Genomic DNA, 22,213 nt, shown 5'->3' on the forward strand with positions numbered 1-22,213 from the left:
GGCTCAAGTGGTAGAGTGCTAGCCTTGAGCAAAAAGAAGCCAGGGACAATGCTCAGGCCCTGCGTTCAAGCCCCAGGACTGGCAAAAAACAAAACAAAACAAAAATGTTTCTGAGAAAACTATTCTTATTTCAATGCCTGCCCAAGTAGATATACTATTTAATAGCCTACAGTCCACATAAGCCTAAGTACAAATTAGTACCATTCTTTTAAGAACCAGAAGTTATGCCTGCATTTTTTTTAATTTAAAAAGCACACAAGAAAAATATTATTTTAAAATATTTTAATGGGAAAATAGGGCTAGCCTTCAAAACTGGGCTGTTTAAGCACTGTGCCAATATATTTGAGAAGCTGAATATAAAAATACAACAAAAGGATCCTTAAAAAGAAACAATATAAATGCCAACTTATAGACCAACCTACACGGTTAAGAAAAACCAGTTCAAAGTTGGTTTTTAATCCTACAGTAGTGTTTGAGGTTAATGAGCTCTCCAACAGAGCTTGGAATCCTCTCAATTAGCTTCCAATTTCCCTATTTTAAATAAGTCTGCTTGCCTATTGTGGGCAAACACTCATAAATTCTTCCTTAGCTCAGAGAGCATTTAACTTTTTCTTCTAGGGACACAGTGTGTGGGTGTATGTTTAGAGAAGAAGGGTAAAACCCCTTCCCACCAAAGAGTGTGGATGCTTGTCTAAGTAAATATTTCTTCCTATCCATGAGGCTTTTTCTTTTGATTCTTGCCATGCTGCTTCCCCCTTCCGCCCCCCGCCTCTGTACTTATAAATCTGGGGTTCTCAATCCATCCTGGACCCTTCACCCTTGTCCAACCCCATTCGGTTCCCCCATTTTCCGCGCGGGGTGGCACCTGAGGGCTCAGCGCGAACCCCTGCGGCCGGCGCGGGCGAGGCGCGGATAGGGCGGATGGCTGTCACTGGGGAGCAGGTGTGGGCCAAAGCCCAAGCGATTTCGGACTGCTCATCGCCCGCCCTGCGCGGCGTGGCTGAAGGTCTCGGGCCCCTAGGTCTGCAGTGACCAGCCAGGGAGCAGTTGTCGCGGGGCCGGAAGCGGCTTGCGGCTCCCTCGCCACTCTGACAGGCCGAGTAAGAAAAGCGCCGGCTCACGACTGCGAGCAGCCGCGACTCTCGGGCGAGAAAATCCAGCAAGCCAAACCCCCGCCCCGGCCTGAAGACGAGCGGGAGACCGACGGAGTCGGCCCAGCCCAGCAGGGGCCCGCCCAGGGGCCACTCCCCGAGGGAGGCAGCCAGTCACTCGGCCGCCTGCCCGGCCAGGCCCGTTCTCGGGGGCCGGGCTCCCGCCCGCCCTCACCGCGGCTCCCCACGCCAGGCCCTGGAGCCTTCGTCCACTTCTCACCTTTGACGACGCGGTCAGCCCCGGGAGGGGGTGGCGGGGGCGGGGGCGGGGGCGGTGCGGCCCGGGCCGGCTCCGGGGCAGCCATGCTGGGGCCCGGGGCTCGGCTAGGCTCTGGGCCGGGCGGGGTTGGGGGCGGGGGCGGCGGCTAACAGAGCCAAGCGGCGGCGCCGCCGGGGAACATGGCGGACCTCTTTCCCTTCAGAGGGGCGAAGACCGGCATGCACCGCGCGCGCGGGGGCGGGGGCGGGGCGGGCTCCAGGGACTTGGGCAAAATTACTGAAGCTAGTAGAGAAACGGGACCAAGCCAAGGGATCAAGTTTAAGTTTTTAATGTGTAGAAACAAGACTGCTAGGAAAGGGATTACAGTGATATGTGTAAGGAAAAACTCTCACAGAATTCCCAGAAAATGAAGATACATAATCAAGTCTCAGAACATCATACCAATAGAGAAAATAAATGTGTAACAATTTACCCACCAGACCTGAATACTTTAAGATGGGCAAGAGACAGAGGCAAAAACATGACCATTCAGAATGGAGTTTTAAATAGAATTTAAAAGCTCAAGTTTAGAGCTTAGAATTGTATTTAGAATTAGAAGGCACAAAATAAGAATGCATCTGAAGCAGTGTAGGATCCAATGGTTAAGAATCAAAAGGCAGCAAGAGGGAGCAAGGGAATGACACCAAGATATATTCAGAATCTTAGAGGATTCACCTAAAAAGGAAATGGCCTCTCTTTTGATTTAGAAAGGCAGAGAGGCTGGACACTGATGGTTTACTTAGGAGGCTGAGATCTGAGAATTGCAGTTCAAAGCCAGCCCAGGCAGACAAATCTGTGAGACCCTTATTTCCAATTAACCAGCAAAAAGCCAGAAGTGAAGGTGTGGGCTCAAGTGGTGGAGCACCAGCCTTGAGCAAAAAAACTATGCAAGAGTGTGAGGCCATGGAGTTGAAGCCCAAGTACTGGCACCAAAGTGGTGCCAAAGCAGCAATGGGGTAAACAGGAAATTAGTTCCTTGTGGGCATACACAGAATCTGAGCTTCAGATGATCTAAGGGACCTTTATAGAAACACAATATAACCAATGTTCATGGGGTAGGAGATTGAGGAACAAGACTGCCCATCAACAATGACTAGAAGAGTCTGATACCACATGTACTAAATCATGTTCAGAGACCAGCCTCTCTATTAAGATGTATTTATCTTTAGGGTATAGAATGCAAGTGGCTTCTCACATCAAATGGCATGGTGTGTGAAATTCCTGGACATGCTGCTGAATAAAACATGTGCTCAGAATATGTTCATTATAGATGGTAATAATCAGGTAAATAGAAAAAAAGTCTCAGCATTGTCTTCTACTTTGTGTCAATCTCAAAGTTCCTGAGACTTCAGGAAGAGAAACCTCAATGGGCATTCTTTGCAAAAGGAATTCCTTTTTTTCTCTGGAGTATGAATACTGAACAGGTCATGCCCTTGCTAGGAAGGTGCTTTATCACTGAGCTATACCTCCAGCCATCAATCTTTGGTTATTTTTGAGGACTGTGGGAATTGAGCACATCACAAACTTGTAACACAGCAGGAGGCCACCAACAGTACTGACACCAGGAGTGAGTTTGTTAGTGTGCCCAGAAAATCTGCCTTAGGAGTAGGAAAATGGAGTGTTATGTATTGAGTACCTTTAGCAGGAAAGGGAAAGCAAACATGATAGCAGAAACAAGGAAAAGTACTCCAAGGGCCCAGTGACTCCCACCTTGAGTATATGTCCTTCAACTCCTTTCACTCCTTTAAGTAAAAAATCCCTTTATATGTATATCTTGGCCTTCCCATCCCAATACAAAAGAGCATCAACATACAAAAGAACGACAAGGAATTAAATAGAACTATCATATAGATTTATTAATGAAAAATACTTTACAAAAAGTATGTTTTGCCCTAAAATAGTGCAGCAGACTCTGAGGATTTACAATGGTGAATGAGCAAGTGGCAGTAATGGTTCTGCTGCTGAAGACAAGAGGATATGTTAATGTGCCAGACTATATCTGTTTAGAAGGGCAAATGTTATGTTGGCAGTTCCATATTCTAGGCCTATGGTGTAGGGCACAGGGAAGGCTGACAGGCCCATAATACCTGGGCAGATGTGCTGCCCTGAATTATGTGGTCATGGTCATCACCATGACCACAAGGCTACGTGTACCTTTTAGGATGGGAAATGGGGAAGAGGGTCAGATAATAGGGTTAGGCAGATTTTTTTTTTTAAGTGTGTAAGTTGGGAAGATAGTAGAGACCAAAGAATGGACCTCAGGTAGAGGTGGGGTATTACTATCCAGAAATGACCATAAGACACTAATGACTAGTATCAAGAACAATATAATGGATTCAACTTTAAAGTGGCTCAAATACAAAATGGCAGCTGCTTCAATTTAGTATGGGAATTAAAGTTGGAATTTCAAATATTCCCTCTCAAAGGACCAGGTCTCTTTAGAGGCTCCTGGTGCCCCAGGGAGAAACTGCCAATTCTGTGTTGAGATGAGAATAGTACAACTATGGCAGAGATGCAGCATAAGCAACTCTGCCAGTTATGTTTTACAGAGAAGAGTGTGGCTCCAGGAGACAAATGGGATGACCCTTACCACCAGCTACTATGCTGCAGGACTCTAGTTTTGTTCTGCTCTCTTCCAAGAACCTCTGCTAGAACACACAACAACCTTTCTTCCTCTGCCTTCCTGTTCCTAGATTGGGAAGTATAAGTGCATTGCCTCCAGTCATCATCTGGGGGTATATCTACTCTTCGAGGACCAGGTGTTCGGGACCCTGGAATAGGACCTGAATTCCAAGCTGACCTCAGGGGTAAATGAAGACTGCTGGGTGATGGGGACATAGGGTGAACAATGGGTAGATGAGAGGGTGAATGAAAAAGATCCCCTTCAGCCTGAGCAGGAGGAACCTGAAGACCCTGACTTCTTTCTGGTAGTGTGGTAGTGTGGGTTGGCTGAGGTTTGCTTCCTGCAGTAGTTAGGAATCTGGCCCCAAAGTGTTGGTGGGTCTCTGACCAGGGTTCCCAGAAGGCATCAATTCTGGAACGGTGAGGGAGACTCCGGTAGTTCAAAGTCCTTCCTGTGTACTTGATCCCTTGGGAAGTTTCACCCCTGTCACACAGAGCCAGAAACTGCTGGACACTCCTTGATGTTCCTGCAAAGAAAAAAGAAACTTAAAGATTGAACATCTAAAGAAAATAATTTTCCTTTCCTGATGATCATTCCTGGCTGTTTCACCCAACTTCAGTCCTTCAAAAGCATACACACACGGAAAGAAAGAACCTACCTTTGTTTTCACTTTATTTTTTAAATTAATAATGTAATCAAAATCAAGTCTCTTATCTCCAGCTTGGGCAAGTGAAATAGTCTCTTAAATATTTCCATACTTACCTCACTTCAGTGTAATCACTCCAACACACACACATATACACGCACGCACACACATGAACATCCCCAAAACAACAAATACACTAATGTAATGATGATGACTTTACTATAGCAATTACCCTTCATTCTAGTTGCCTGTTTAAATTCTTGCTTAATGGCTGAGATCTCTGCTTCTGTTCAGAACATTACTCCCAAATACACGATATACAATGTCTCTATACATTTACTTACCTTGGCACTAGTGATAACAGACTGATAGTCCTTTGTTGGGGAGGGGGGAGAGACTGCCTATTCATTATTTGATATATATCAGTACCCCTGGCCTCTACCCATTAGGTATCAGTAGTATTGTTTTCCCCTATTGAGAACCACAGCGTTAAGCTGCAGATTCAGACCGTGAGGAGGAAAAGGAGGCTATTTTACTGTGGAGGGTCAATGAAAGTCAATGATGCTGCTCATCTTCCCCATGATCATCTGCGTCTATACCCATGACATGGGTTCTCCAGGTAGAATGTCTTTCTAGTCTCCCACTCATTTTTGTCCTCCTACACTATCCTTCAGCTGAGACTCAGTGAATAAGAGAGAAAATTAGCTGATAGACATAACACTTTCTGTTTTGGGAGGATCCCAAAGATAAGTTATTCCTCTTGGTCATTAAAAAGATTATCCTGTCAATACTGATACACTTCATTCTTATATGAGTATGTAGATTCTTAGGAGTGCCAGTTTAGACCTCAGCCTAAAAACCATGTGCCTAAGAAATGACTCAGTAATAATTCATTGAGATCAATACTAGATCTTAAAGCAGAATTCATGTCCTTATATACCACTCCCTCTTAGGACACCCTGCCCTCTCAACAGATGTACAGATTTAACCCTTACTGTTCCCTAGAAAGGTACCACATTTTGGCTTGTAATATTAGATTGGGAGGAGTTACCTGGGGTTCTACAGGGTTCCCCTGCCACGCTGGGCATCAGGACATCTGGGGACAGGAACTGTGGTTGGGAAGGGTAGACTTGGGAATCAAGGAGAAATATGGGAGGGTCATGGATGACAGGGAGGGAAGAGGAGCTGGAACAACGATGCTCGGTTTCCAAAGGCTTTTTCCTCACGTGTGATGAATCCTTATAATGAGACAAGACAAAAAACATAAAGATGAGGATTAACACAGCAGGATATGGTTGGGTAAACACAATGAGGCGAGCAGAGGGAAATGAAGGGAAGCAGAGCACAAGCATGGCTTACTCTAGAGAGGGATCCAATTTACTCAGGCACTCTGTGAACCCTTTTAGGAAACTACAAACTTTAGGTGGTCTCTTCATCACTTTCATGATATCCCTCAACTTTTGAGTGTGTGTGTGTCTCTCTCCTCTGTCTCTCTCCCTCTCTGATTCACTCTCTCTCTGGCATTTTGGTGATTAGGGAGGGTCTCACGTTTTCTAGGGAGGTGTTTTACGGCTTAAGCCACAAGTCCACCCCTTTTAAACTCTGGTTATTTATTTATTGTTGCTGGTCCTGGGGCCTGAACACAGGGCATGAGCACTGTTCTTTTTGCTTAAGATTAGTGCTCTACCACTTAAGCCATGGCTCTACTTCTGGCTTTTTGCTAGTCCTGGGGCTTGAACTCAGGGCCTGAGCAATGTCCCTGGCTTCTTTTAGCACTCTACTACTTAAGCCACAGCGCCACTTCCGGCTTTTTCTATATATGTGGTGCTGAGGAATTGAACTCAGGGATTCGTGTACAGGAGGTGAGCATTCTACCACTAGGCCATATTTCCAGCCCCTTGGGTTTTGTTGTTGTTGTTTGTTTTGGTTTTTTTGGAGCTAAGAGCCTCACAGATTTACTTGCTTGGGCTGGCTTCCAATCTTGATCCTCAGATCTCAGTCTCCTAAGTATGAGCCACCAGTTCCTAGCAACTCTTTATTTTTGAAATAGGGTCTCACTTTTAGCCTGAGGTTGTATTTGAGATAAGGTCTCACTTTTAGCCTAAGCAAGCCTAGCCAGTGATCCTCATATTTACACTTCTCACCATACCTAGTGGCTTTTTTTTTTCTGTTGAGATGAGGTTTTTGTGAACTTTTTTTGTGTGAGCTGGCACCAAGCCATAATTCTCCTGACCTCAGTCTCTTACCTAACTGTTGTGACAGACATGAACCACCATTCCCAAGTATTTATTAAGATAGGATCTCATGAAGTTTTTGTCTGGTATGGAATGGCAATCTTTCTGATTTCTGCCTTCCAAGTAGCATTGAGCCACTGTTGCCTGGCTCCATTCAGGTCTTTAATACATTCTTTTTCTTTAAGTTATTAAAAAAAAAAAATCAGCATACAAGCCAGGTGCTGGTGGCTCATGCCTGTAATCCTAGCTACCCAGGAGGCTGAGGATCTGAGGATCCTCAGATCTGAGGATCACAGTTCAAAGCCAGCCCAAGCAGGATAGTCCCTGATATTCTTTTTTTTTGGCCAGTCCTGGGCCTTGGACTCAGGAGGGCCTGAGCACTGTCCCTGGCTTCCTTTTGCTCAAGGCTAGCACTCTGCCACCTGAGCCACAGCACCACTTCTGGCTGTTTTCTGTATATGTGGTGCTGGGGAATCGAACCCATAGCCTCATGTATACGAGGCAAGCTCTCTTGCCACTAGGCCATATCCCCAGCCCAGTCCCTGATATTCTTATCGCCAAATAACTACCAGAAAACCAGAAGTGGCATTGTGGCTCAAGTGGAACAGCACTAGCTTTGAGCTGAAGAGCTCAGGGACAGTGCCCAGGTTTAGAGTTCAAGTCCCACGACCGACAAAAAGAAAATCAGCATACATTGGTAGTATGAGGGGGTTTCACTGTGATATTTTCATATATGTGCACAGACTTAACACCTCCAGCATAGTCTCATTTCTTCTCTCCCCTCTTCTTCAAGTAGTTTGGTAGTTTTATTATGTTGTCTTCATGTCTCTGTGTGTGTCTGTATGTATGTGTCTGTGTAAGCAGTAAATTCTTTTTTTTTTGGCCAACTAGCAAATTCTTTTTTTTTTTTTTTTGTCAGTCGTGGGACCTGAACTCAGAACTTGGGCACTGTCCCTGAGCTCTTTTTGCTCAAAGCTAGTACTCTACCACTTTGAGACACAATTCCACTTCTACTTTACTGGTGATTAATTGGAGATAAAGGTCTTACAGATTTTCCTACCTAGGCTGGCTATGAACTGTGATCCTTAGATCTTAGTCTCCTGAGTAGCTAGGCTTATATGTACGAGCCACCAGCACCCAGTCCAATCAGAAAATTCTTTAATGCTAATTGGTAGAATTAGATTGAAACAGAAGTTAAAACTAGGGGCTGGCGACATAGCTCAGTGCTAGAGCACTTGCCTACCATAGGTCATGCCCTCAGTTCAATCTCTAGCATTGCAAAAAAATAAAATTAAAAGGGAAAAAGAAAATATTAAGAAAAACTAAGAAACAGAAAAAAACTGATACCGACTCTAAGTACTGAAATACAGAATCCCCATCTTCTGTACTACCACTGATACATTCCCCAGAAACATTTTTGCATGTCAAACTTGCATTCAGTTATTTATGCTCTGCTTTATGCTGTGTTACTTATCTTTGTGGTAAGACTTAAAATATCCCCTTTAGTATGTCTCCAGCAATGTTCTTCCTTGGCTGAAACCTTCATAAAAGTAAAGCTTCTGTTCAAATGTTACTTCATTAGAGTTGATATCACTGTTCTATCAAAAATAGCTCTGAGGAAAGCCATTTTTGCTCTGTAGTCCTAATTATCTGGAGTTATTTTATTCTTCTTTACCATACTTATTTCTTTGTCTTCTTCTCCCCTACTAGAATACATTTCTTTTCAGTTCAGAATCTGTAGCAACTTGAATAGTGCCTGGAGCAATGCATAAACTTAGTAAATAATAAACAGTTTCTATGCCAATATATTTAATTTCCTTTAACATACTAAAAGCTATTCAATGGCAGAATTTGTGTTAATTCATCAGTATATTATCATAATACCTATTATGAATATGGGAAGAGTATTTCAAGAAGTAAAGTATTTCTAAAAGAATACCTCACTTCTCTGGTTTCCCTCTGAGCTCTGTCTTTTTTTTTTTGCCAGTCCTGGGCCTTGGACTCAGGGCCTATGCACTATCCCTGGCTTCTTTTTGCTCAAGGCTAGCACTCTGCCACTTGAGCCACAGCGCCCCTTCTGGCCATTTTCTATATATGTGGTGCTGGGGAATTGAACCCAGGACTTCATGTACACAAGGCAAGCACTCTTGCCACTAGGCCATATCCCCAGCCTGAGCTCTGTCTTTTTTATCTGTGCCTTTTTAGGGCTCTTCAGAAGATCTACCTTAAAACTAATGTTCTTCAAAGGTTTCTCCTGGCTTTTCACTCTTTGCAGTGTTCTTTTCCTCTTTTCAATGGCTCGGGTTTCCATTCTCAATTTCTAGCCCATATGTCTCATACCCATCAGCTAGTTCCACTCGAGTATAAAATACTCAGAATTGAATGTAAAACTCTGTCTCCACCAAAACATATAATTTTCAACCCATAAGACTTGACTACTATTTTTGACTCACCTTTTCCCATATTCAGGCTGACATCAAGTCTCATGTATGTTTACTTTCTAATTGACCCTCCAATGTTTATTTCTCTCTATCCTTCTAAACTTTTTTTGTTTTAAAAGAAACAGTATTTATTAAGAAATTATATGGTAAATTCTCCTATAGTCTGTGAAGATGGTGTCTTCCATTCACAGCACAACACAATAGCTAAAAGTATTAACCTTCTAAACTCTTTACCATGTCCTATAGAGCCTTCTGTGGACCATGATCTGACTCTTTAATTTATATTCTTTCCTGTATCACTTGTCAATATCTTACTGCAACCAGATGCTAATCCTACCATAACAAATGTGTGTGTGTGTGTGTGTGTGTGTGTGACTAGGGATTCAACTCAGAGACTCCACTTGAGCCCCACTCCCTAGTCACCAATGAACCTTGCAATTCAGTTAATACATGCCTCAGATCTCTTTACCTGCTACATTCATTTGCCTCCTTCAGAAAGCCATCTCTGAAACCTCAGGCCTGATATCTCTATTATAAACTCAGAGTTTGTGCTTTTTTTTTTTTTTTTTGGCCAGTCCTGGGGCTTGGACTCTGGGCCTGAGCACTGTCCCTGGCTTCTTTTTGCTCAAGGCCAGCACTCTGCCACTTGAGCCACAGCGCCACTTCTGGCCATTTTCTGTATATGTGGTGCTGGGGAATCGAACCCAGGGCCTCATGTATATGAGGCAGGCACTCTTGCCACTAGGCCATATCCCCAGCCCGAGTTTGTGCTTATTAGTAGATTGGTACGCTACCATGAAGCCATGCCTCCAGACCTTATGTATCATTTGACTTCTGTTTTGTTTTTCATGTTTTTTTTAAAGATTTCTATTTAGATAGCTCTTCTAATGTTCCTATACTAATAAATCCTTATCACATTTTAAATTACATGTTTGTTTATACCCTGTGGTATAGTGTAGGCTACATAAAAGCAGGGACTGTACCTAATTCACTCACCCAGATATCCTAGCATTTGGCACAATATCAAGAACATAAGCTCAATAAGCATTTGTTTAAAGGAACTAATTCACAAAAAGAATTTGTGAATAAATGCATGGTAATAACTTAGAAGGAAGCCAACTCTCCTAAGAAAATTAATACTTTATACTAAATGCATTGAAGGTATATGAAAAAAATGCTGGTCAGAAAAGACTATCTTTTCAAAAAAGAATGGCAAAACAGAACTTAATGAATGGAGAAAATGAGTGCTTCTTGGGAGGGAACTGAATCTGAAGGGCTAGTAGGACAGTTTTCCTTGTCTCTCTTTTTGTACCTTCCTAATTGTACCACGTATTTAAAAACCTATTTTTTTTTCTGCTTTGTTTTGCTGGTACTGTAGCTTGAACTCAAGGCCTTGTATGCTCACATGGCTGGCAATCTACCACTTGAGCCATACTTCTAGCCTGCCTTGTTCCTAGTTAATTGGAGTGGAGTTTGCGAGGCCTTTTCTGCTCAGGTTGCCTTTGAACTGTGATCCTTTAGGTCACAACCTCCTGAGTAGCTAATACTGGAAGCCCTAGCTACCAGCGCCTAGCTTAAAACCTGTAATAAAGACGATGGGGATACGGTTCAATGGTAGAGCATTTGCCAAGCATGTACAAAGTCCAAGATTCACTCCTCAGCACTACAAAAATAAAAACATGCCGGGTGCAGTGGCTCAAGCCTGTAATCCTAGCTACCAGAGAGAGAGTCATTGTTCAAAGCCAGTATGGGCAACAAAGTCTGTCAGACTTCTAATCTCCAATTAACCACCAAAAAGGTGGGAATGAAGCTGTGGTTCAAGATGTAGAGTGCTAGCCTTGAGCACAAAAGCTCAAGGAAGTGCTGAGTTCAAGCCCCACAACTGGCCCATATTAACTAAGGAAAAAAAAAAAAAAACCTGTTTGTAGGGCTGGGAATATGGCCTAGTGGTAGAGTGCTTATCTCGTATACATGAAGCCCTGGGTTCGATTCCTCAGCACCACATACATAGAAAACCCCAGAAGTGGTGCTGCGGCTCAAGTGGTAGAGTGCTCTAGCCCTGAGCAAAAAGAAGCCAGGGTCAGTGCTCAGGCCCCGAGTCCAAGCCCCAGACTAGTCAAAACAAACAAAAAAACCCAACCTGTTTGTAATTTTTTCATTCAACAAATATTGGACATCAATTTTACATGAGATAATGTGGGATAGAACTAGAATAAACTTCTGTAATCAGCTTTTTTCAAACAATCCAGAAAGAGTGGATGAGTCAGACTTGAAATAGGCATCACTATAAAACTGAAGACACTTCCTTTGCCTTAAGGAACTCAAAAGACTGGATTTCTAAAGGCTGGGAAGTAAGGAGCATTGCACTAGTATCTGCTCAGAATCTGGAAAGTACATATTTGATCCATCATAATATGGCAAAACAGAACATGTGTGGTAGCTCAGGTCTCTCTTCTCATAAAGCTACTAAACATTCCCATTACTACCGCTATGGTTTGCATATGCAACACCCACAAAGCCTCATATGTTGAAGGCTTGGTCCCAAGCTGGTGCTTCCAACCATCAAGAGGTGATTGCACCAAAAGTGCTAACTTTGTCAATAGGTTAATACATTCATTAGCTCACCAAACAAGCTACTAGGAAGTGAAGCCTCATTGGAAAAAAACATGTCCAATTGAAGTTTGCCTTTGAAGTGTGTATCAGTCCTTGGCCCCTTCTTATCACTGTCTGTGGACCTCCCAGTTGCCATGAGGTGATCAGCTCTACTCCATCACATCCCCGCTGCCCTGATGTTTTCCACTGTTCAAACCAAAGCAATGGAGCCAGTGATATGAACAGAAACCTCTGAAACCATGAGCCAAAATAATCATCCTTCCTTGTTTCCATTTGTCATCATGATAAAAACGGACACAATATCTTTTGTCCTAGGAATCTCTAAAACACACCCATCTGCTCCAAGAAAGAAGCTCCATGTAAGTGTAACTAATTTTGACAATGTGTCCTAATTCTTACTAAATGCACATAGCTTTCCACAAGCCTTCAGTTTCTACCTACTTTTTACCTATACTGTATTTTTACTAGCAGGGAGGAAGGTGCTGTGAATATATGAACCCTGGTGCTACTTACAAAACTCTGGCAAGTGACTGGAACCTCCTCCCTCTCTGAGATAATGGTGGCACTGAGGCTGCGTGAGATGCGGCGAAAGTTCTCTGCACTGTACTGTTCATCCTCACCATATTCCCTGCCAAGGCCTTGGCAAGCTGTAGCCTTCAAACAGACACGCAGGCAGACACGTAATATCAGACCTGTGGTTTTCTCATAGGCCCTATCCTCAGAAATATGGAAGACAATTGAGTAAGATACACTATTAAATACCTAAATTAGATATAATTGGAATGTACTTGGCTGTAGCAATCTCCTCTTACTCAAAAAGAGGATGAGCATATTCTCTTCAGATAGCCCCACATGACTGTGCCTCTGTCTTACCATCAACCTACCACTCATTTCTTAGCACACTTGCTTTTCTAGCACACCACCCAGGGCCAGCACCTTAGCATTTAAGGCTGCTACCTGTGATGCAGGCACTGTGCTCACTTCATGGAGAAAATGCTCCATTTCTGCTGTTGGGGTCTTTGAAAGATCAAGACCAGGTGCTGAGTGCAGTCTCCTCCCCATGCCATCTGTAGAGGAATAAAACATATGTATAAATTGAACCATCTCTTTGGGAAACCTCAAATCTGAGCCTGGAAGCACAGACTCAGGAGTTCACATTTTACCTAAGTAACAAATATGTATCCCTGAACAAAATGGAGAAATGTGTTCCTAGCACATTATTTAGGAAGAATAACTTTCAGAGTAAGGGTGGATTCCTGTAGGGTGTAAGGGCCACAACTCTTAAAGAATTTTGTAAAAACTAAGAACTTTATGAAAAGACAGCTGAATATCTTCATCCTGTCACATTTCATATTTGAAAATATCATGAACTGTCAGAGGTTGGTCTGAAATTTCTAATATATAGAAAGAACATTATCTGACATAAGAGATTTTCTGTGGTAACCAAGGGCACCATTATTTCTAGTCTAGTTCTAGAGTAATCATAGTCATCATATATCAAACCTCATTTGATATAACAGGAACAAGAGCTCCAGGAGCTGATAGGTAGTACTTTTCAGCACAGTATTTTCCCTCCTCCCCCTTCTCTTGGGTGTGCACGTTTATGCACATACACACACAAAGCCATTATTTTTGAGGGATACATTCAAAATTATGAGTGGAAGAATGCATATCTAATATGTTCTTTTAAATAAGCTAGTGAGAAAAGGGAAAGGGAGAAACTATAGCCAAATGATAAATCATCACCACAGAAGCTGGTGATAAGGAGCTGGAAGTTTATTAAAGCATTTATTTTAACTCTTTACTTTTATTTGAAATGTTTCAGAACAGAGTTGCTTTGTATTTTTAAGTAAACATCTTTAAGGTGATGTCTGCTCAGCTTGGAAGTACTACAAAATTCAGATATATATCAATATATATTGATTTATCTGGGGTTTATATAATTATTTAGGATCTATAATCATGTCCAAATTAATCTAATCACAAAGACCACATACTGTATAACTTCATTTAAATGAAATGCTCTGAAAAGGCAGTTCTACAGAGACAGAAAAAAGATTAGTGGATTCAAGGGCTAGGAGGAGCAATGGAAAGTATGAGGAATATGACTGCTAGTAGATATAAGTTTTCCTTCTGGGATGATTAAACACTCTGACACTAGTGAGCTACAGTCAGTAGGAAAGAACTTAAGTGATAGGCCTTGAGTTTAAACCATTGTACAACAAAATATGGGGGGGTCTAAGGGTGACTAACAATTAGAAATAAAACTGTAGTGATAGTATAATTCTAACATAATAAAAACTACGATGTTGTATACTTTAAATAGGTGAAATGTGTAGAATGTAAAAAATATATAAAACAATATATCCTAATTTCCATCTTTCAAATCCCCAGTAACTGGGATTATAGGCCAGAGCCACTAAGCCTGGCAAGAACAGTCTCTTTCTTTATGAGGAAGGAATTGATCTGTAAGTGCTAATTCTGCCTCCATCACCACTCTAGCTAAAACATATAACTACCAACTGTGCAGAAGGTTTTACAAGTAAAGTCAGAAGTTACATTACCTCTCTCTAAGCCAGGGATGCTGTCTGTTGAGAACATCACACCTCTTTCAGCTTTTGTGTATCCTTTTTTTTTTTTTTTTTTTTTTTTTTTTTTTTTTTTTTTTGCCAGTCCTGGGCCTTGGACTCGGGGCCTGAGCACTGTCCCTGGCTTCTTTTTGCTCAAGGCTAGCGCTCTGCCACTTGAGCCACAGCGCCACTTCTGGCCGATCTCAATATTTGTGGTGCTTGGGAATCGAACCCAGGGGCTTCATGTATACGAGGCAAGCACTCTTGCTAGTAGGCCATATTCCCAGCCCCAAGCTTTTGTATATTCTTACTCTCCTCCACCCTTGACTGCATTTTTACCTTTTTGGCTAAGTGAATGCCAAGTCACATCCTGCTGCTCCCATCCAGAACTGCCAGCTTGAGAAGCCTGTAGACTGGCCTGGTAGAGAGACTCCAATTCTGAGGTCTCCTGCTCTGTATCTTGGTTCCAGTGTGGATGCAGAAGGAGGTGATTTTTCTCTGGATAGGTTACACAGGTATGGGAGTCATGGGGGTAGGACTTCACTCCTGGACCAGGGAGCCCATGTTGAAGCTGAGAATCACAGAGCCTTGTAACATTCACCCAGGAATCCAAAGGCAAACAAGTCCCCAAGTTGATATTGCTATCAAGCTCCTTAGATCTAACATCTCTCATTTGAGCTAGCTTCCCTTGGTGTATAGCTAGCTCTGCCAACCTGGGCTGTCCTCCCCTAGAGGTTTCACCATTAGGCACCCCAGTTTTCATGGCAAGAGAAAGATGGTCAGCAGGCTCTTCCCAAGAAGGAAGTCTGTCCCTACTATCCAGAGAGGACTTCTGTTTTACCCAAGGACAGTGGTCTTTTCCTTGACCTTGTTGGAAAGAAGGCTTCAAATCAGAAGGGGAAAGGTTCTTCTGTAGACTACTTGGCAAACTTCGATTCTGGGAACCTGTAGCATCCCTCATGGAAGCACTCTGCATCTTCTGGAACTGTTCTGCTAGAGAGCGGACAAGTCCTTTTGTGCTGGGAAATTCTGGCCTGTAGGTCTCTTCATTACTTTCAGCTCCTTCTGAAGTCAGTGGGATTTGGAGACATTGGTTAGTTTTCTGCACATGATCAGGAGAATAAAGCACAGATGAAGAAGCAGCAGATATTACAGGGTGACAGGCCCTATGAAGGGGAATGCTGGGCTGAGCAGATGAACCTGAAGCACTATAGCCTAGGCTGTGCACATCTCCTGCCTCCACGGTGACTCCTTCTTTTGGATGTGACCAAGGCATCACCTGGGAAGGGTCAGTAGGATCCTTCTCCTCTTGGAACAGCTGTTCTTGAGCAATGCCTTGTCCTCCTTGTGGAAAAAACCTGTTACAATTAATGTTGTCCTCCCTGCGGCCTTGCAGCTTACTCACAGGGGCATCCAATGCCATGCGTTCATGATGAGAATTCTTGTCAGTCCTCCCTGTTTTTTTAGGTAATCCTTGCCTTTGGAATGCAGAGGTGGCAATGCTATCCATCTCAACTGAAGTCAGAAGCTTTGAGGCAGATCTACTGGGGGAGTTGTGCTGTGGGGCTGATGGGGCAGATGACTCTGGGAATAGTGATGAATGTGATGCATGGCAAGAAGCAGGTGAGTGGAAGAAAGAAGAACTGGCCCCAAACTCTGTATCTGTGCAGGGTTCTAGTTGGGCCTCCTGGCTTAACAATACTTGGAGCGAGACAGGCTGTTCACTGAAACAAATAGAGAGAGCCAGTCATAAACTGTTTTCAAAATGAACTACTCATTCAATTCCTATTTCTAACTATTAACAGAGAGGATAATGAAAATAAATGGAAAGATAAGCTCAAATAGTTCAGAGGTTCAAACACATACCCAGACAAATGGTCCACTCACACTCAGATGAAAAGGCAATACTGAACTGCGATTAAATGCTTTCACCAAAGCTGCATATAGTAATATTAAATAGTACCCTTGTCTATATTCTTTACTACCTATGAAGTCCCATTCTAATCATATTCTTGCAAATTAAAATACAAAAACACTATTCCCACATGCAAATGACATGGAAGGTAAGCAAAGCTTGAAAATCACTCATACCAAACAGCAAAAATCCAGGATGCTATATAAGGAAGAAAGTCCTACCTAGAATCCTATGAGGTAATCCAGACAAAGGAACCAGGAAGATACAATTATAAAACACAGGATGATTTGGGTTAATGGGATTACACAGAGATCTACTATTTTGAATGTGCATTTGTAATCTGGGTTTCATTGTATTTGTCATTCAGATAGTTCCTTAAAGTAGTATTCTATGACTCTTAATTTTTAGGAGTGAGAATAGAGATTAACTACATTTCATTAATAGTAAATAATTAGTATTTAATTAATACTTTATATTTCTAACAAAAATGCAATATTATAAATACTTAAACCTTCAACTTCTCAAATTTTAGTCAAATTATAGATGCTTAAATGAAGATTTTGCCTCCTAAAACTTAAGAAACTATTATCTCAGATCCCTAATCTAAAAATGCAAAATTTGAAGTGCTCCAGACTCCAAACTCTTTTGAGAGCAAATATGATGCTGAAACAGTTTAAACAGGTCTGGGTTTGAATTCTGTACCTTCTACCACTTAGCCACGTGATCTTGGGTACCTTATTTCTCTCCCCTGAGTTTAACGTCCCCTATTTGTAAGTATTCTAAATAATTGCCATTATCTCATAAGATCATTAAGAAAAAGAAATAAAAGAAAACATATAATAGCTTAGACGTGGACCTAGATAAATACTCATAAAACATTAGCACACATGGGATGTAGACCAATGAGAATGCCTGCCTAGCATGTGCAAAGCCCTAGGTTCCATTCCCAGTACCACCAAGGGAAAAACAACAACAACAAAGAGCTCACTTCATTCTATTTTGAAAACTACTCCAAATTATTAACAATTAATTTTTACTTATATTCATTTATTTTAAGTAAGAGCCAAATATAAAAGGCTAAGATTGTAAGAAATACACCAATAGCTAGTGGAACTTTTTTTTTTCTAATCTTGAGAAGCTAAGAAAGAAAATCTTTATGTCTTCTTTCTATGGCCTACTCATAGGAAGGAAGACTATTTTCCCCATTTCCATTGAATATGGGAAACACTGAAATCCCAAAATAAAATTTTAGACTTGCTACTATAAAATGAAAGGCAGCCCAGACCATCATGTTTAAGTATATAATAATCGTGTATGATAGGGAGATAAGCTCACTCCCAGGACATGGTTTAGTTAAGTATAGGACCACCAGAACAATGAGCTTTTCACTGTAGATCTGACCTGAGAGGAGAAAAATCTTTCCAGTGGACTCTTCTCTCTTCCCTGTAGTCGCCAAGACAGAGTTCTAACTATGGAGCATCCATGGTCACTTCCTCCCCTGGTGTCCATAAACTAATGTGGGTTCCCAAGCACTACCTTGTTGGCTGAGGGAGGGCGCCCCCATGTGATGGGAAGCAGGCTGAGGGCTGCGGCGGCGGCTGCGATGATTGTTGCTGCTGCATGCGATCCTGCAGGCTCCGTGCTTTTCGAATACAGATTTGCAACTTCTTATCGACTAAGGCTCTGCTGTGCGTGCTACAGCTTGCACCATGCAGGGCAAGTCTTAGTTTAGCTAAAATGCAAAAGAAAATATAGCAGAAACCGAACACAAAATACAAACAAAAATAAAAGGAACAAAACTGAACCAAAAACAAGCAAAATTTGAAATAAAACTCAAAATATGCAAGAGGAATGCAAGGCATGGACCATGCATATGCTGACCAGGCACAGAGCTCTGGCTATAAGGAACATTCATGAAAGCCATGGAGGCCAAACAGGTTAATCAAATTTTAAGAAAATAATACAAACAAATAAACAAACAAAAACCAAAATAAATCAGGAAGATAAACTAGTGCTTAGAGATTGCCACTCTTGTCATCCTTTCCAACTGACCTGTTGAATTCTGGTCTCCACACTTTGCTCCCAACTCCCCCTTCCCGATGGCCAACAGCAGAAATAAGATCCAAACCTGCATCTGTCTTTACAGAGCACAGCTTCTTGTGGGTCACATTTAAGAGTCAGATACCAATTCTAAGCCTTAGTCCCTTGCTGTAACATTATGGTTGCTGCATACCACGGAAGGCAGAGGAGAAACAAAAAGAATCGAATATTGCAGTAGAAAGTTACTTGCTGGGAAGTCAGAGCTAATTTATTCAGTTTCCCTACCATAAGCTCCAACTCACTACAGTAAGAACAAACTACCCTCATTTCTGAGGTCCAACTTTATCTTGGGTTAAGAAGGTAGGCTAGAGGGCTGGGGATATAGCCTAGTGGCAAAGAGTGCCTGCCTCGGATACACGAGGCCCTAGGTTCGATTCCCCAGCACCACATATACAGAAAACGGCCAGAAGCGGCGCTGTGGCTCAAGTGGCAGAGTGCTAGCCTTGAGCAGGAAGAAGCCAGGGACAGTGCTCAGGCCCTGAGTCCAAGGCCCAGGACTGGCCAAAAAAAAAAAAAAAAAAAAAAAAAAAAAAAAAGAAGGTAGGCTAGAGAATTCATCTGTGAATTCTTGATGATGTTAGTCCTGTAAAAAATCCACAGGCCACAGTAACAATGCCAAGCACATTTAAAAATCTGAATGGCAAAGATAGCTAAAGGGCCTCAAGTTGGGAATGTAAGTATGAAGAAACATAAAAAGTGTTTTATATGGCCATTTGAGTGACAATACTTAGAGCTATTGTGAAATTAGTAAAAAAAAAAAAAAATGCCATAGCCATAAGCAGTTAGAAATTACTTACAGATAGCTTCGTTACAGAGAGCCAAAGCTGCAGCACAGTCTCCCTTTTGTTCCAGATGCAGTGACTCTTCAAATACTGAATTTGCCTCTTGCAGGGCCCTCTCAAAGCCGTCACTCCTCCCTGAAAGGGCCAGCACTTTTCATTTTCATTACGATTAATTCCAACTTCTCCTATATACTGTTGCTTCTCATTGATACACACAGATGCTGGCTGTTGAGCCACTGGTCTACCCTTATCCCCACTGTCCACTTAAAAATCTGAAAGAAGCAGGGTATCCATTTTTCCCTTAATGGGGATTTGATCAAGGCCATGAAAGAGAAGCAAACAAGTTGCTGCCAGATACTCTCTCTTAGAGTCTCTTAAGGCAAGAGAAAAGTATCGTCTATAGGAGCAAAGAATAACAGGATACTCCTTATCAACCACTGTTATAGGACCCCAGATGTTTACTGTTGTTAGAGCAAAGATGGCTTCACTGTTCTGTAGAAAGTCATTCATACCAGTTTCTTCCCTACATCAATTCACAATCCTCTGCATCACCCTAAACCAGAAAACTGTCACCAGGAAACAGGTAATCTACAATTCTTACCTCAATGTATCTACCACAGCAGATGAATAGTATTTTCTGTTACACACATATACTTTTTAGCAGCACTGCTAAGTACTTACTTGTGTCATGATCTTGTTCACCCTAACTACTTCCCTCCAAAGTCACCTTCCTATATACAGCAAGTATGGGATATATTCCTTCCTCCACTCAAAGTGGATGTGTGTCCAAACAACTACAGAACAGTACAAGTACAATGCGAGATGAAAAGAATAAGAAATACACTAAAGGTAACTTTTATAAACAAACCTTCAAGTTAATGTATCCCTTGCCTTCTACTCACTCATAATTGAAAATTGGAAGGAAGCTGCAATGTAAGTTTACCTATAATTGGAATTGACATTGGACATTCATATAGTCACAGGGATAGGAAATCAAAATTATCTGAGTCATTTCTCCCCATACTGTCCTCCTAGTCCCATCTCCACTAATCTCTAGCTGGTCATAATAAGAAAAGCTCTTTCACACTTGCAACATTCACTTCCTACTTTATTATGGTTTTCAAAGAACAATTAGATGACAGAAGAAATAGTAGTTGGTTATTAAAAAAACAAACTGGTACTCAGATTCTACCCATCTCTGTAAATGTGATTTTCCCTATGCCCAAAGTTCTCACTATATTTGCAGTCTGTCAAATCTTAAAAAAATAGAAGAAGCTCTCAACTGTCAGGAGGCTGAGGCAGGAGGATCACGAGTTCAAAACTAGTCTGAACTATATAGTGAGACCTTGACTAAGAGAAGTTCCCCCCCACAAAAAAAAATTTTTTTGGTTGGTCATGGAGCTTGAACTCTGGGCTTGGGTGCTGTCCCTGAGCTCTTCAGCTCAAGGCTAGCACTCTACCACTTGAGCTACAGCACCATTTCCAGTCTTCTAGTGTTTAATTGAAGATAAGGAGTCTCATAGACTTTCCTACCTGGGCTGGCTTTGAACTGTGACCCCCAGATCTCAGCCTCCTGAGTAGCTAGGATTACAGGTGTGAGCGAGCAGCACTCAGCTAGTTCTAGGTGAACTACAGTTGATCCATTACTATACTAGATTTAAATTCTAATCATGCAGAAACTTGGGATTCAATTTCTTCTTTTTCCAGGAAATGCTGAATAAAAATGTATAGAGATACCAATTCTAATTGTCAGTGGGATTCCCTTTTAATTTTAATGTACTGCTCATCTGCCAGAGGAAGGAAAGGACAAGTGGGAAAGAATAGTTTAAAAAAACTTGGGAGGAGGCATAGTTCAAGCAGTAGAGTACCTACCTAGAAATAACATAAACCTGGAAATCAAAGTGATAGAGCTTTGGGCCAAAAAGGAAGAAATAGACAGCTCAGGAATTTGGAATTTAAAGGTCATTTTGAAACAAACACAGTGCTTTGGAAAAATAGAAGATATCAATTGCGTTAAATCAAAAGACAGTAAGAGGACTGGGGATGAAGGTCTACAATGAGTGCCTGACATGTTTGAGAACCTTGGTTCAATCGTCAGCACAACAAAAAAAGGAGGTGGAGAGATGAATAGGAGAAAAAAAAGACGGCAGGACTAGAGGAGAAAAGCTGCCCCAGCCCCGCCCCCAAATAGGACTACTATTCAGAGTAAGAAGGTACTTTAAATGCTGATAAAAAGAGAAAAATGTCCAACAGAAAGCAACCACCCAAACTGTACTGACTCCGATCTTTTATACCACTTTAGTATGATTTGCTATAGCTGAAGACTGAATAAATAATAATAAATTATTTTCCAGGAAGAAAACTTGAGATAAAATACTTACAACCTATTTAAGACAGATATACTCTAGATGTTCTCCCATATGGGAGGCTAGTCTCTTTGGGTACAAAATTACATCCTAAACAAGTTTTAGAGGGAAAAATGTCCAACATTGGCAGTTGAGGAAGCCTGAGCCCATAAAATTCATGTGAAACTAAGGTATTAATCACTAGGGTTGGGTGTGGTATACATACTTGTAATCATAGCTACTCAGGAGATTGAGACAGGAGGATATAAGTTCAAGGCCAGCTTGGGTAACAAAGAAAAACTATATCTAGAATAACTCAGAATCTAAAAAGCAAACCAACTCAACAACAACAACAAAAAACTGGTTAAAAAAAATTAGGGAGCTGGGAATATGGCCTAGTGGTAGAGTACTTGCCTCATATACATGAAGCCCTTGTTTCGATTCCTCAGCACCACATATATAGAAAAAAGCCAGAAGTGGTGCTGTGTCTCAAGTGGTAGGGTGCTAGCCTTGAGCAAAAAGAAGCTAGGGACA

The 22,213-nt window shown here is 41.9% G+C and overlaps 2 protein-coding genes and 1 long non-coding RNA gene across 13 annotated transcripts in view; all 3 read right to left on the bottom strand.

The window, feature by feature from the left end:
- The window catches only part of Ppp3cb (protein phosphatase 3 catalytic subunit beta), a 56,850-nt gene extending 55,263 nt beyond the window's left edge, over window positions 1–1,587 (bottom strand). For 4 of the 6 annotated variants that reach the window (XM_048339027.1, XM_048339025.1, XM_048339026.1 and 1 more), the window contains exon 1: window positions 1,372–1,586. In XM_048339027.1, coding sequence (XP_048194984.1) covers window positions 1,372–1,456 — 85 coding nt within the window. In that variant the 5' untranslated portion in view covers window positions 1,457–1,586. Of the gene's footprint in view, window positions 1–865; window positions 1,201–1,371 lie in introns of those variants that run through there. The other 2 variants (XM_048339022.1, XM_048339028.1) reach the window with 2 other exon arrangements.
- A 1,656-nt stretch (window positions 1,588–3,243) lies between these two features.
- The window catches only part of Usp54 (ubiquitin specific peptidase 54), a 32,025-nt gene continuing 13,055 nt past the window's right edge, over window positions 3,244–22,213 (bottom strand). The window contains exons 7-13 of one of the 6 annotated variants that reach the window (XM_048339037.1): window positions 19,350–19,484; window positions 17,989–18,184; window positions 14,877–16,261; window positions 12,925–13,034; window positions 12,481–12,621; window positions 5,731–5,917; window positions 3,244–4,559 (exon numbers count right to left, since the gene is read on the bottom strand). In XM_048339037.1, the coding sequence (XP_048194994.1) occupies window positions 3,997–4,559; window positions 5,731–5,917; window positions 12,481–12,621; window positions 12,925–13,034; window positions 14,877–16,261; window positions 17,989–18,184; window positions 19,350–19,484 (2,717 nt within the window). In that variant the 3' untranslated portion in view covers window positions 3,244–3,996. Of the gene's footprint in view, window positions 4,560–5,730; window positions 5,918–12,480; window positions 12,622–12,851; window positions 13,035–14,876; window positions 16,262–17,988; window positions 18,185–19,349; window positions 19,485–22,213 lie in introns of those variants that run through there. The other 5 variants (XM_048339038.1, XM_048339039.1, XM_048339040.1 and 2 more) reach the window with 5 other exon arrangements.
- On the bottom strand, window positions 9,373–9,898 carry LOC125346464. The gene is made up of 2 exons (XR_007209936.1): window positions 9,573–9,898; window positions 9,373–9,447 (listed from the first exon to the last, which is right to left on the bottom strand). It is a non-coding gene; the product is annotated as an uncharacterized LOC125346464 (long non-coding RNA).

The sequence above is a fragment of the Perognathus longimembris genome, chromosome 2, assembly GCF_023159225.1.
Source record: "Perognathus longimembris pacificus isolate PPM17 chromosome 2, ASM2315922v1, whole genome shotgun sequence".
Classification (NCBI taxonomy): Eukaryota; Metazoa; Chordata; class Mammalia; order Rodentia; family Heteromyidae; genus Perognathus; species Perognathus longimembris.